At 37.7% G+C, this 14,762-nt stretch overlaps 1 protein-coding gene across 2 annotated transcripts in view; it reads left to right on the top strand.

The window, feature by feature from the left end:
* The window catches only part of PIEZO2 (piezo type mechanosensitive ion channel component 2), a 230,616-nt gene that overhangs the window by 143,465 nt on the left and 72,389 nt on the right, over positions 1-14,762 (top strand). The window contains exons 9-16 of one of the 2 annotated variants that reach the window (XM_026033864.1): positions 721-859; positions 1,287-1,423; positions 3,521-3,757; positions 7,149-7,272; positions 8,473-8,729; positions 9,389-9,537; positions 10,357-10,530; positions 13,167-13,208. In XM_026033864.1, the coding sequence (XP_025889649.1) occupies positions 721-859; positions 1,287-1,423; positions 3,521-3,757; positions 7,149-7,272; positions 8,473-8,729; positions 9,389-9,537; positions 10,357-10,530; positions 13,167-13,208 (1,259 nt within the window). Of the gene's footprint in view, positions 1-720; positions 860-1,286; positions 1,424-3,520; positions 3,758-7,148; positions 7,305-8,472; positions 8,730-9,388; positions 9,538-10,356; positions 10,531-13,166; positions 13,209-14,762 lie in introns of both variants that reach the window. The other variant, XM_026033865.1, reaches the window with a different exon arrangement.

The following is a 14,762-nucleotide window of genomic DNA, read 5'->3' on the forward strand; positions in this document are numbered from 1 at the left end:
ATCAGGCCACAGTTTCTCTGGGCAAAATATACTCCTATGTCACAGCCTTAACAGAACTCAGTCTTCAGAATATTCCAGCAGCAGCAACCATCACATGTGAATTTCTACCAATGTGGGAGATATTTATGATGATTGCTGCTGGACCCCAATACAAACAAGTGCAGGGGCTGAAATTCAATTCACAAAAAGAAGAAATGCAGAGACGCTGAATTAGTACTCACGAATGGTATAAAAGCTGAACAATCAATAACAATAATTACTACAACTGGTTTTCTTAACTGTGGCAACTGTAGGTCTCTGATAATAATTTAAAAATGGAAGGTCAGTTATAACCATTATTTTTGTAACTACTGGAATTTAATTAATGTAAACTTTTAAAGTCAGAAAATGTCCACGTATTAGATAGTCTTGAGAATGATGAATCTGAGATTACAACTTTGAACATTAGCCAGCCTGTCTAGCCAGGAGACTGGATGCTTTCCCTGTTTAGCCAGGTGACGGTTAACTGGCAGTTCAACCTGGGAAAGTCAAGATGTCAAAGTAGGGGCTTTCTGGGTTATTTCTGCACAGCCATGTACTCATTAAGCTAAGTACCCATTAACTGTGTACTCATTAAGCCTCTTTAAGGTTAGAAAACCAACACTGGAAAGCAGGGAAAAGGGGGGTTCCTTCTGGTAAGAGCTGCCCTAAATGCAGTGCCTCTCTCTGATGTTCTGGCAGGTTTTGCTGGTAACAGTGAATGGGAACCCCGTTGACTATCACACCATCCACCCCACACTTCCATTAGAAAATGGTCCCGCCAAAGCAGACATGTACTCAACACCACAGTACAAATGGGAACCTTCGGATGACAAGTCAGGTAGTGAAAAGAATTGCCTGGAAATTGTCCTTAGTTCTATATTTCATTATTATTCTGTCTCTCAGCTCACTGCCTCCCACATTTATTTCATTTTCTTAAGCTCTTTGACCTGCTGAAATTTAGAGAATTGCTCTTGCCTTAGAATGATGGCTGACCACATGGCAACTTTGAAAACTGGGCTACAGGCATTTACTATCCAACATACTTTGCCTCTTCACCTGTCAACACAGTGATTGTAGGTCTTATGTCGCTTTCCTGTGCTCTAAAGTAATTTTTCTTGGCTCCCATCTTGGGCTGGCTGTTGCTGTAGCCATGGCTATCAGAGTGAATACAAGTAAAATCACTCCTGGGATATTTAACTGGAGAGAGTGCATATACCACATTTAAATAAGTGTGATTTGCAAGTAAGATTTCTTTTTCTCCTTAGAAAAGGAAGAGGAGGAGGAAGAGGAAGAAGAAGAAGTTACTCAGGAGGAAAAAGAAAATGTTAAATTACATGCTATGGTCTCTGTGTTCCAATTTATCATGAAACAAAGTTACATTTGTGCTCTGATAGCTATGATGGTAAGTACAAGCAACAAAAAAATAACATGTTTTAGATGATTTCCTAGTGTGAATCTGGTCTGTTGATTTTCAGTTAGTGTTTTCATCAGGGTTATAAAATATTGGTATGCCTCATTTTGGTTCCCTTTTACATTATTAATACATAATTCTCAAGCCAGTTGGAGACCTATAAATAGGAAAATGCACCTATAAATAGAGCTCTTGGTATAGCATTACATTTCCAGGACAGGAAACCCTATGTTTTGTTATCTTTCAAATGTCAAAAAACTGCTTAGTCTCAGTTTTCTATCAACTCTGAAGATTTTATAGGAGCAAGTTTGTCATGCTTGTGCTCCAATCAGAAATTTGTCTGCAAATTTAAAGCATTTCATACTCATCTAATAAATTTAAATATCTAGTTTCTATTGAAATTCAGCACAGTTTCAGTATCCATATAGTTTCAATGTCACTACAAATTGAAGCATGCATGCGATTTACTTCCTTGAGAAAAAAGATCTGTAAATCCCAGTTTCCTATGCTGACACAGAAAGATCTCAAAGCAAATACATTTTTGTGCCAAGCAAGATTTTATATTGCTTACTAACTATATTTTTTCTTTCATTTTTTTTTTTGCTTCTAAGCCCACTGCATGCAAATACCTGGAGGTGCACTGTAGCTAGTATTCATGATGATGATTAATTCTCTATTTTCCCAATACAGTCTTTGGTTTTACTGTTTTGGAAAGATTTCAAATATGATGCAATTTACCATAAAGTTTCTTGGCCTAATTTTGCATTAAAGATGGTAAAACAAATTAGTTTGGCTGCTTTTTGTTTGCATAAACTGAATATATATGTACAGGTAGGTGTTTCAGTTTCAAATTTTATTTGCTGTCCTTTAGCAGGAAAAGTTTTTCATTATACACTAAATGAAACAACCTGGTGTAGAATATGGATATGACTTGATGCACTGGCAAGGGATTATTTTCTTTCTACCAAAAGGCCTCTTTTTCTTTTCTTTTTTTTTTCTTTTTTTTTTTTAAGAATGCATGTTTCTTATGCTTTGCATTTCATTTTTATCTCATTTTCAGGCTTATATCTGTCAATATTAAAGGTGGAGATCTATTTAAAGATCCGTTTTTTAGTATAATACTGAGACACTACTAGATTTTTCCATGGTGAAATATCCTCATTTTAAATAACTTTAGCCAAATTCATCTATGAATTCATTTATGGTGTGATCTGATTCTACTTGCACCAAATTCCACTTACAGCAAAATACATCTCAGTGAATGTTAATTTCTTGTAAGTCAGCAGAAGAGTAACAACTAGTGATCTTACATCCCCTAAAAGATGCTATTTCCAGAGGGGCTGAGCTAACCTGATTAAAATATTCTTAATTTTTCTTACTTTTCTATTTAAATTGAATGAGAAATTAAAATATTCTATTGACAAGTATTCCAGATTTATACCAAAATATAACTGAATTTTGCCCTAAATCAATACCAAGATATGAATTAAAAAAAAATACTTTTCCTCAGCTGTACAATAGATAAATTTTCAGTGACTGTTTTCTGCAAACTGTACAAAGCATTTGATAGTTTTGAGCGTAGGAAGCCAACTAACATGGTTAGGGCAGACTAAATGATCCTCACATAAGAACATACTTTTCCATTTTAAATTAATTCCACAGAGCAAGAAAAATATGGAGTCAGTGTTGTTTGCTAAGTCTGCTGAAGGCCTCAAATAGGAATAGCTATTGAATATGCCCTTGCTGTCGTCACTCTGAATTCCTTGCTGCTAGTTTTGCAAGGAGATCTGTGGGCCCAAAACTAGGTCTGTATTTTCCATCTCAGTTTCTCCACTCACATACCCTACCAAGATACAAAGAAAAGTTCATCCTCAGCTCTGGATTTCTTAGGAATGCATTTTCAACACGTTTTCAGAGTGGTTTGTTGTAGTTGGCCTGATTAATACAGGTGGGAGTTTGGTGTCAATGAAAATGTGTGTTAGGTAGAGAAACCCAGTGAAGTTGACTGACGATATATGACAATATGTGGCAATACTGTTCTTGAGTGAGTATATGAACATTTTTCTTCCATTTATCTCTTTCCACAAGGCTTGGAGTATCACATATCACAGCTGGTTGACTTTTGTGTTACTGATCTGGTCTTGCACACTGTGGATGATCCGTGACCGAAGGAAATATGCCATGATCAGTTCACCATTCATGGTTTTCTATGGAAATTTACTGCTAACATTGCAGTATATATGGAGTATTGACCTCAGGAATGATGAGCTTCCTGAAGTGTCGGGGTTTTTAGAAAGAAAGGAACCTGGAGAATTAGCATCTAAGGTATGTATTATGAACAACTGATATTTATTTATGAACATCATAAATTATATTGTGATTAAAAATATATTGCTCTTGGCATTTTTTAGAATGAATTCTCAGGTTTGGGCATGCCCATATTCAACAACAGTTCTACTGTGAAGGATAAGTAATTTTAAAAATGATGCAAAATTTGCTTCTGATTCATAAATCTAATATCTAAACAAATGTTTCAAATGCATTTGGGAACTGTTGTGATAATTCTGCAGAGAATCCTCAGTGGGTGGAAAATTGCTCAGTTATTTGAATCTATAAAATGGAGGTGAAAGTAGATATGTTGGATTAATTTTTATCCTCTTAAGCCTCTTCTCTCGTCACTAAGAATGTGATGTCTCGGCTACTCAGCTACTCTTAGCACTGATATCACACATGAAAGCTCCTGGCCTTCAAAACCATAAACTTGCACCTGCCTGGACAATGGTAAAATACCTGCTGGTTGTAGTGAGAGCCAAGCTGCAGCCATGTGAAGCTCTGAATTCAAAGCTGGCTCAATGATTGTGGGCAGCTGAATAAACACTGTAGTTTAAGCAACTTTGTTTTCTGTGGCACCGCCTTTGCTGTATTCAATTACTCATGGGATGTCAGATGTGTCTTTGAATATGATGGCAAATGTGACTGTGGTGTCACTGAAATTACTAATACTACTCATTCCCTTATGATCTGGCACAAGCAGCAGTACGTGATTGTAGCTGAATTTGAGTTCTTTACTCTTACACCTGAAGGAGCAAAAGCTGAAATTCATTTCAAGTCACAGACAGGAGGGTTTGTTGATCTCAATGCAGGATATTTTTTTCCTTTGATGTCTTGAAAGCCCTACAAAGAGCATGGAGTTTGGCAGGCTTGTTTCTGGGAGTTGGACTGAGCATAAATAGGAATCTGTTTCATAGAGCAGCCAAGAGGGGCAACTCAGAGAGTGCATCTGGTTGGCACTGCTCCACTTGAGCTGAGTGTACCACTTCCCTTGTGCCTCCTAATTTCCATTTAAGGTGATCTTGCAATTGATTTTCGTGGTTGGCATTGCCCTTTGGGCAAGTGTTTCTGGATCTTTAATGCATTTGAAAGTCAGTGAGCACTGTATTATTTGTCCCATAATGATAGAGCTTGTTTAGTAAGAGAGTTAGATCTCAAGGGGTTCTGCAAGGTAGGTGTTACAGTTTCTCTCAGCAATTTTGTGAATCTCCAAAAAAATTTAACTGTCTTCATATAGAGTCAGCCCCTTTGTCATAGTCTCTGATTAGCTATGTCATCAAATGTCTTCTAACTTAATGTCCTTAATGTCTTTATCTCTGTCAAGAAAAGAAAGTATTATGTATATATGATGAGACAGCCACACCTATAAAACTATTAGAGACAGCTACTGTTTTTTTGGGGGGGTTGAATGTAATGCACTCTGTAAATTTGACTGAATGCTGTATTCTGCAAGGAGAGAAAGGGTCAAAGCAGGATGCTGTTATTGTCTTTGCATAGTTTTCCACGTGCTTTGGATATGTTCTGGTCTGTAAAAGAAATAAAATGGATGCTGTGAAAGATGAACTAAAAGCATTTGTTTAATCTTGCAAACTTGTCTTAGTCCCAGCTGTGACTCTGGAAATGACAAGAGCAGTGAGAAGAGCTTGTTGCCACAGAACAAATCTGTGCTTTACAGTATCAGAGGTTTGTGCAGCAAAAGACAGAGCCCCAGGAGGTATTTGGAAGTGCTGTGAGAATTCACACAGACTAGGGATCTCCTGTGACAGCTCAGCCCTAGCCACTATGCCAGTGAAAACAGTTGTCACTAACCTAAAAGATCTCCTTTTCCCCTGAAGTATCTGCATGCTAGGTAGGTAGAACAAAAACAAGAGAATTGTTTGCATTGCACTATTGCGTACAAATAACTTTGCTCTTACATTTTTCCTACTTGAGATTTTATTCTTCTAGTTTATAAAGTAGTGAAATCATCTCTTTTTTGCACCACCGAAAGCAGTGGAAAATTTATAAAAGTAAGTGTAAAATCAAGCACATGAAAAATAGACATCACGCTGTTTTCTGAATCCTGTCCCTCTCTCAGTATTGCAATGTGATGAATTTAGCTCTTCCTAAAATACAGAAGCGCATTCTTTATTAGAGGGACATTTTTTTTTTTCCTAACATATCCTCCTGTTATGGAATTAATCATATTTTAATCATCATTTAATCATATTAATCATTTGCCCCTCTACTCAGCTCTGGTGAGGCCGCACCTGGAGTACTGTGTTCAGTTCTGGGCACCCCAGTATAGGAGGGACGTGGAGCTTCTGGAGAGGGTCCAGAGAAGGGCAACCAGGATGATTAAGGGAATGGAACATCTCTCGTATGAAGAGAGGCTGAGTGAGCTGGGCCTGTTTTCTCTGGAGAAGAGACGGCTCAGAGGGGATATGATTAATATGTATAAGTTCAGGAAGGGAGAATGCAGGGAGGAAGGGGACAGGCTGTTCTCACTGGTGGCCAGCGATAGGACGAGGGGTAATGGCCACAAGCTGAAACACAAGAAGTTCCGTCTCCAGGTGAGGAGCAACTTCTTTCCTGTGAGGGTGACAGAGCAGTGGAACAGGCTGCCCAGGGAGGTTGTGGAGTCTCCTACTCTGGAGGTCTTCAAAACCCGCCTGGATGCCGCCCTGTGCCACATGCTGTAGGTGTGCCTGCTAGAGCAGGAAGGTTGGACTAGATGACCTGTAGAGGTCCCTTCCAACCTTAAATATTCTGTGAATCTGTGAATCTGTGAATATCTTAAAGTTGTTCCAGGAGTCAAGAGCCATCTCTAATGTCTGCTTCAAATGCAAAGCACACTTCTTTAACTGGATCTTTCATAGCTTGAGATACAAAGAAATGTTTGATTTTCAATTTAATTGCATTTAAATTGCTAAAGTACTAAACATCTTCTATCAGAAAAGTTAGGATTTACCAAGCCCTTACAATGACAAGACAATCAGCTAGCTGTGTTTGTTTCCTGCAGGGAAAAAGAGCAAGAAAGAGCAGAAGGGAGTTTTACTGATCAAAGTATAAGTGAAAAACCCTTCAACTTTTTAAGACAGCAAAAATAAATCAAGTATAACAAGGTAGAATAATAGGTGAATACATCTAAGAAAAGATACAGACTGAAAGTTAATACTCTTATGTCAAGTGCAAGGAAAATAAAGTTGTTTTTAAGGCAGAATATTTCCTAAATCACTTAACATCCACAAATACAAAATTTGATACTGATGCTGTCATTGCCCATTTTATGATGGACAGAGAAAAGAATGGCATGAAAAGTTGCTGAAAATATGCTTTCAATATCAGGAATTGGAATATGCAATTAGTCTGTTTCTTTTGTTTTTGTTTTGATTTTTGTTTGCAGATTCTTTTCACGATTACTTTCTGGCTACTGCTTAGGCAACATCTCACAGAGCAGAAAGCAGTTCGGCTAAAAGAAGCTACTTTATCTGAGGTCAAAGTTGGAAGTGAAGAAAATGAAGAAAAAGGTAAAATCACCCCAGATTTAGTGGATTCCTCGGTCATGACAGACTCATTTTCTTAATGTAGAAACCAATGTGCAAGGCATTTTTATCAGCTGAGCAAGACACTGCAAAACCCTTGTGCAGCTAGTCTCTCAGATGGCAAAACCTTTGAACTTTAGAAAATCAGATACAAATGAGAATTTGCCTTACAGGTGAATCACAAAAAAGCAAGTTAAATGACTCATTTGAAAAATACAGTGAAATATTTGAATAAGCAATTTATTCCTGCGTCCCAAACTCAAGACGATGAATTGCCATAGGAATTTAACAATTAAACAGAAGAGTTTAAACAGGAAAAGTCATTTGCTAAGTTCCTTAGCAAGAGCAAAGAAAGATCCTGGGAAGAGGGGTGCTGAGGGGGGCAAATGAATGGGCAACCCTTTTGGTGGTGAAGTTTCAATATAGTTTTCAGTGTGAAAAAAAGCATTACAACAACAAAGTGCTATGAGTGCTATGAGAAGGGCTGTTATCTTGAAACTTTTTCATGTGTGACCTTGTAGGGACACCAGTCCTGCCCTCCACAAGACTCATAAGGTTCATAACTAGGCAAATAGGTTCTATTCACAGGGCAAAAGTAGTTTGCCCTTTTTTTGCAATGGCTGAGGCACAGGAGAAGGTCATCATTTCTTTGAAAATAGTAGTGTTAGTGCAGCATTTATATTTTTTAAGCCTGTTTAGTTTTATGTTAATGTTTCTCCTACTTGTGGTTTTTGGAGGAAACCACAATATTCTCTTAAGGACATTAATCTCTCTAAATACAGGATCAGGGATTTTTTGGGGGTGGCAATGGCAATTTGTTTTCCAGTTTAGAATGTTTATTTCCTGGGATTATAGGTATTGCCATGGATATTATTTTGACCATGATCCAACATGGTCAAAACAATAGGTTCTAATTTTCCACTGTAACTGGATAGACAAAGCACAGAGTCATGCCTTGTAGGGCCATAGAGCAAGTGCTGTAGGATCCCAGGAGCAGATAGTAGTTCCTATGCCAGTGAAATTCTTTTGTCTGCTCTGAAGGCATGTAGATAATTCAGAAATGCACTCTTTTGCGGTGAGTGCTGTGTTTAAGTTTCTCGGTTGCGCTCAGACCTTTTACCTCACATCCTTTTCAACAGTAGAACCTCCAAAATAGATGGAGACCAAAAGTGACTGTCTTTACAGGAGAGGAAGTGCAAGAGAAAGAAGAGACAGAAGCAAAGGAGGAAAAGGTGGAGGAAGAGGAGGAGGAGGAGGAGGAGGAGGAGGAGGATGAACAGGATATTATGAAAGTCCTGGGGAAGCTGGTGATGGCTATGTTCATCAAGTACTGGATTTACGTCTGTGGAGGCATGTTCTTCTTTGTTAGCTTTGAGGGAAGAATTGTCATGTACAAAATCATCTATATGGTATTGTTCCTGTTCTGCGTGGCACTCTATCAGGTTGGTGAAAACAGTTTAGAATAAATTTTGTTCTTGAATACAATGGTTTATACCTCTAAATTGGCAGTTAGATGTCTCAAAACAAAATTGTAGTTGTATATGTGTTCTTTCATTAGATACAACACTCCAGTAATAAGATCATTTGATCAGGTTGATGAGACTAATTCTCCTTTGGCTGATTATAGTGCAGGCAAGGTACAAATAAATGAAATAAATGCCTACAACACATCCTCCTGTCTGCGCCTCCACTCCAATGAGAACCTATATGGAAAGTCATGGACTTGTACTCATGCTACCAGTCTTTGCAATGGCTGGTCCTTGCAGCTTGCACATCATAATGAGCACGGAGTCCATCTCCTCATTGAGAGAGTAGGTTCATCTGGTGACCTGGTTCACTTAGTGATGAACCTGAGTGGCTGAAGCTGTCCCTGGCCTTTACACCTGTGACCCTGCCTTGGCAGACTTTGATTTTGCACAGAAGTCAGAACTTTAATGCCTATGTACCAAAAGTTTAAACTATTTCAGAGACCTGTGGCATCGTTCACTTTAGGTTAGATAGAAAGAAAAATAGTCTTCATTTACTAGTACAGCACTGTCAATATTTTTGTCAGTGACTTCTATTTGAGCTTGTTTTAACTTCCTCTGTGTGTGATATTCAGGTGCACTATGAATGGTGGCGAAAGATTTTAAAATACTTTTGGATGTCAGTGGTTGTTTACACGATGTTGGTGCTTATCTTCATCTATACCTACCAATTTGAGTCATTCCCAGGGTTGTGGAAGAACATGACAGGCTTGGATGAAAACAAGTAAGTGCTTTCATTTCTTTTCTTCTTCTTTTTTCTTTTTCTTTTTTTTTTTTTTTTTTTTTTTTTTTTTTTTTTTTTTTTTTTTTTTTTTTTTTTTTTCCAGTGTTTTTGATTTTATTAAGGTATAATGCCCCGAGAGAGTGCTCTTTCTTCTTGTAATGGAGACAGATCATGAAACCATCTGCAAGCACAGCTGACTTTAAGCACTCTGATCTGGAGCCATAAATTTATTGGTGCAAAATAAAAAGAGAGGAAAGTACATGAGGGAGACTCAGAGAGTCTTTTTCCCCCATCCACTGCTAAGGCCTTGGCACCTCTCCTGTTTCCAGTATGAAGCCAATGTTTTTCTCTACCTCTTTGACCATAGGGACAAGGTGCAGGGAGGGAGTCAGCATAGATCTGCAGGCAGTCTGGAGCCAATGAAAACAGAACTGCAGTCAATCTAATCAGGAGGGCTGAATTTCCTTCTTCTTGATGTGCAAGACAGTCCTCAGCAGGACTTCACATGGTGAAATACACGCAATATGAGTGGATCTTCAGTGCAGGGCTTTCAGTGAGAGACAACGTCTCTTGTTCCCATAAGGAGATTTTTGGCAGGGTTGATTGGTTTGTCTCTGTGCATTTACAGTATCTCTCTTAATTACATCCAAGCGTAGAATATCTTGTATTATACGACTTACATTGTAAAACTTTCTGCTGTGGAAGTATTTAAAGATTTGTAAGGACATACCATATTTCCCCTTACAGATGTTTTGTAATAAGTTCTTATGAAAATGAAAAAGATTGTGGTGTGAAAAAATGACTTACTTTGTTTTTCAGACTAGAGGATCTTGGTTTGAAACGCTTTTCTGTGGCTGAGCTATTCACCCGCATCTTCATCCCTACCTCCTTCCTACTAGCATGTATTTTACACCTTCACTACTTCCATGACCGTTTTCTCCAGCTCACTGATTTAAAAGCTGTAACCAGCAAACAGGACAACACTATTTACAGGTAAAGAAACTAAGTAAATAGAGCTATTCCTTGTCTATGTGAAAGCACTTGTTCTCACTGTTTTAATACTCACTTTTCATAACATATTGTTTGCCCTCATTGTGACTAGCTGGTGAAAAAAAAAAAAGAGATTGAAGGGGGTAAAGAAGATAGCCTCCCTCAGACCCACCCTCCACCAAACAAATCACAACCAACATATATCTCCTCCCTTTCACTGCATATTTAAGTTTTTGATTTGGGGGTACATTTTCAGAGATATCAATGCCATTTATGTATTTATCCTATTGACTTCCATCTTTGATAGGGATTAGATGCTTAACAGGTATATTTGCCTTTTTGTAAATCCCAGCAGTAATATGCTTTTAATTTGGACCACTTCTGTTTGAAATGTTCGTGTTGCAAGCCAAATGGGGATTGGGACATCTCTGGAAAATATCACATCACCTTGGACAACAAAATCTTTATATTATGTTGAACTTCAGAAATGAAAATAAAGTACATAGTGTCATATTAGTCATATTATACAATAATTTATTTCTTCTGAAGAAACCAATTTATTTAGACAGTATTTTTTATATTATTCACTGGTACATAGATAAGTGTAACAACTGTATTTTCATGAGTGAGAGACAACTGCATTACATTACATAAATTCCAGCATGTTGTGGAATAATGAGAGTTTATCTTAGCAAAGAAGTCTGCTCTGTGACTTACTAGTTTTACAAAAAACATTTCAGAAATATTTCAAGCAGTCAATCTACTATGAAGTATCTTTACAGTTTCAGATACAGGTAGGCTTGTGTTCCCTGCTCCCAGCGTACTACTGCTTCTAGTAGAACTATAGGTTCTACTTCTGCAAACTTCCAGTGTCTGTATTCAAATAAGTTGGTAAAACAAAACAAATCAATTTGACAAGGAATTCCTAATAATGTAGCTTTTCTTTTTCTTTTACTTTATCTTTTTTTTAACTGTTAGCAAAAAGAATCAAAAGCATCAGAAAATAACATTGTAGTATATGGATTTTACTTGTAGTGAGTAAAAATAATTTTTTACCAGGAATGAGTATCCATGGGATGGGACACCTAGGCTAAAAAATGAAGAGGATTGTGTGGTACCATTTTTTTCCTTATCAATACAACAAAATGTTTTAAGCCTTTGTATGGTGCCGGATTGTACTGAACTGTAAAATAAGTAGCTAGATATTTTTAAATCTTAAATGTGTGAACTATGCCGCATTTGTCATTTTACAGTATTTCAAAATCAGTTATCATGTGTATCATCTGTTCCTCCTTAGAGCTTTTCATAAACTTGTCCAATTCCCAAATCAAAACACATTTTCTTGTTTGTGCTATCATAAACACTTGTCTGACGTATGAAGATCCAGCTGTTCCTTCTTCGTGCAATAAATAATCAGACAGCAGATAACTAACTTTACAATTCAAAGCTTCAGTGTGAGAACTCAGCTGACAGTTGCACTGATGGTGCATAAAAATCTATAAAATCTAGCATAGCTACTAGTACCAGCTCAACAGTAATGCTAGCAATAGAAATAAGTAGCAGGGACAATTAAAAACACAGATTAAAGACTCATATGTGCAGTAACTATGTGCAGTATTTTTACAAAGCTTCATTTGTTTCTTTTACCTTAAAAATTCGTAGCACAACAGCTAGTTTAGCGCTCAAAATTGTTTTTATATTGACCCTGTTACCACAGAAAAACTTAAAAAGTAAAGAAAATGAACTTTTTTGTTTGTTTGTTTGTTTGTTTTTGTTTTGTGGTAAGCAGTCAAAGTTAGTCCTTTTAATAGAAGACTTGTTAGAGCAACCACAACCACAACTACACCACAGCTTATCATGAAAGTTACAGGGAAAAGCAGCTGCAGTTCTTCCATCAGCCCCTGGACTGACTGTATGATTGTGCTGTTATGTCTGTATGAAACTAAGGACTCTGTTAAAATCTAAGACTTTTCTGGAAATTAAGATACTATTTCACATGAGCACATGTGTGTTCGCATGTGCAAAGAGAATTTGAGAATGAGTCTCTGCCAGCTGCAAATAGAAGTGGCAAACTGTGGCATACTGCAACTGGCAGAGTGAGCCATTTCTGGCTGTTTATGAAGGTGATACAATCAAGGGCCTGCGTCAGTTTTGCATTTGCAAGAAGAAAGGAAAATCCTCTGATTAAGTCTTTATAAGACCATTTCCCTTTTGTGTTGTAAACTGGTGTGGTGGAGATTAAAGCTGTGAGGCAGACAAACTATGGTATGACGCTTCATTGTACTCAACTCTAAATATATGAATAACGAAATATCTATTTTTAAATATGCATAAAATATTCTGGGATTTATTTAAGATAAAGTAATAGTGACTGTTCTTACATTTTGGGATCTATAGTAAGTATCTGTAGTTCTAGCTTAATTTGCACAATAAATGCCTAAGTATTGTATTTATATGCTTCTAGACTTTTCACTGCATGGTGTGTTAAGCTTTCAGACTTGGTATTTTATGACAATATGCCTCTCTTTGTAGCTGGGAAAATACACTCATTTCTTTTTAATGGTTTCCTTTTCTCTCTCCCTAACTCATTTCCCATTGCCATCTCATGCATTCTTGTGCTTTCATCTTCCACCTCATAGCCATGCCAAAGTTAATGGCCGTGTTTATCTAATAATAAATAGGTGGGTACTTCAATCTTTCTTTTCTTTAAAAAAAATAAAAAAATAAAGATATACCTTAACTCATTTGTTACTTCTTAATTGCCTTCATGCAAAATATGTGATTGCTGTGAAGTACTGTGAAAATTAGCAGGGGAGAGGTTGTTGTTCAGGCATTGTAGTGTTCTAAACCTAATAGCTGGTGAAGTAGTTAATATCTCTCATTGTGAGTTCGTTTCCTAGTTGTGATTCTCTGACTTTGTCCATGCCTAAGTAAAGGCAAAATTGGTGCTATTTGTAATTGGCTGCAGCCAATAGAGTTGGTTGAGGAGGCTCGTTTATCTACCCTTTGCTGGTGCATGAAAGATGCATGCCTGCATGTGCATCCACTCGCATACACCCCTGTTCTGCTTCCCAAGCACAGGGGAATCTGGGGATTGGGTCACAGAAGCATGGAACAGGGATTTCTTTTCAAGAAAAATAGGAGTGTCTCTATGGACAATTTCCATTCAAAGAGTATCCAATACATTGAAACCAATGCAGGCTAAGGCTGTTGATTCAGAGCCTGAGTCAGGTGTTGGAGGATCCAGCCCACCAAAACTTGTGTTTTGTTGTCCTCATGGTTTTATAAATTCTTGCAAGCAGCTGCATAAAGCAATTTATTTCAAATTATTTGAGTGCAGGAAGTGTGTATTTCTGTGTAATCAGCTCAGAGGGATAATTAAGCAAAAGTCCTTACACCCCTGCAGTCATCAAAAGGACTTCTGCATTTGTTGTTGCTTCTGTATATAAACAGAACATCTGTGAAAATCCCTCAATTGGATTTTTGTGAATAAATTTTCCTCTAATAAAAGATTAATTTATATGTCATGTATTCAGGCAACTTCTTTAAGTATCATCGTATATTCTAGACCAGTTCACAAAAATTCACCGGAACTAGAAACATTCCTGATCTGTAGGAAGAAGTGTCAGAGGGTGAGATGGGCAGGTGAGACCTGAGGGTCATAATCAGGGAAGTTCCTCACCTGCCAGGAGCTGGGAATGAGAGCCAGCATGTGAGGGTCAGGATAGGGTCTGGAGGCAGTGACAGAGTCCCCTCTGTTGAACTCCCAACACGTGCTAGATGAAGACAGGGAGCCAATCCACATGTCAGGCTCAGGTTGGTGGTGAACAGGCCTGGGCACAGACATGGCTGTGATGTAGCTCAGGGCATGGCCAGCTGCACAGCACTAAGTTCTCCGCTTGCTTCCTGCATGCTGGGCACCTGGGACAAGCGGGTCAGTAACGTCCTGCAGAGCAAGAAGCTCTGAGTGGCAGATATCTGAGAAATAATTTAGAGGCAGTAAGTTCCAAGAAATACATAAACCAATTGCAAAAAAAAAAAAAAAAAAAAAAAAAAAAATTACCAATAGTAAAAGATTCTTCATAACGGAGCCAATAAGTTATTATTAATTAATCTACTCCAGCAAATTGCAAATAAATGAAAGTAGTAGGGTACCAGCAGGGACTGGTATTTTAGTACAACTGAAATATTGCTTCGATGCCTACAGCTAGATATGCTAGAATTCTTTTCTTTGT

The sequence above is a fragment of the Nothoprocta perdicaria genome, unplaced genomic scaffold (genome assembly GCF_003342845.1).
Source record: "Nothoprocta perdicaria isolate Ctin4 unplaced genomic scaffold, notPer1 scaffold_134, whole genome shotgun sequence".
In the NCBI taxonomy this organism is placed as follows: Eukaryota; Metazoa; Chordata; class Aves; order Tinamiformes; family Tinamidae; genus Nothoprocta; species Nothoprocta perdicaria.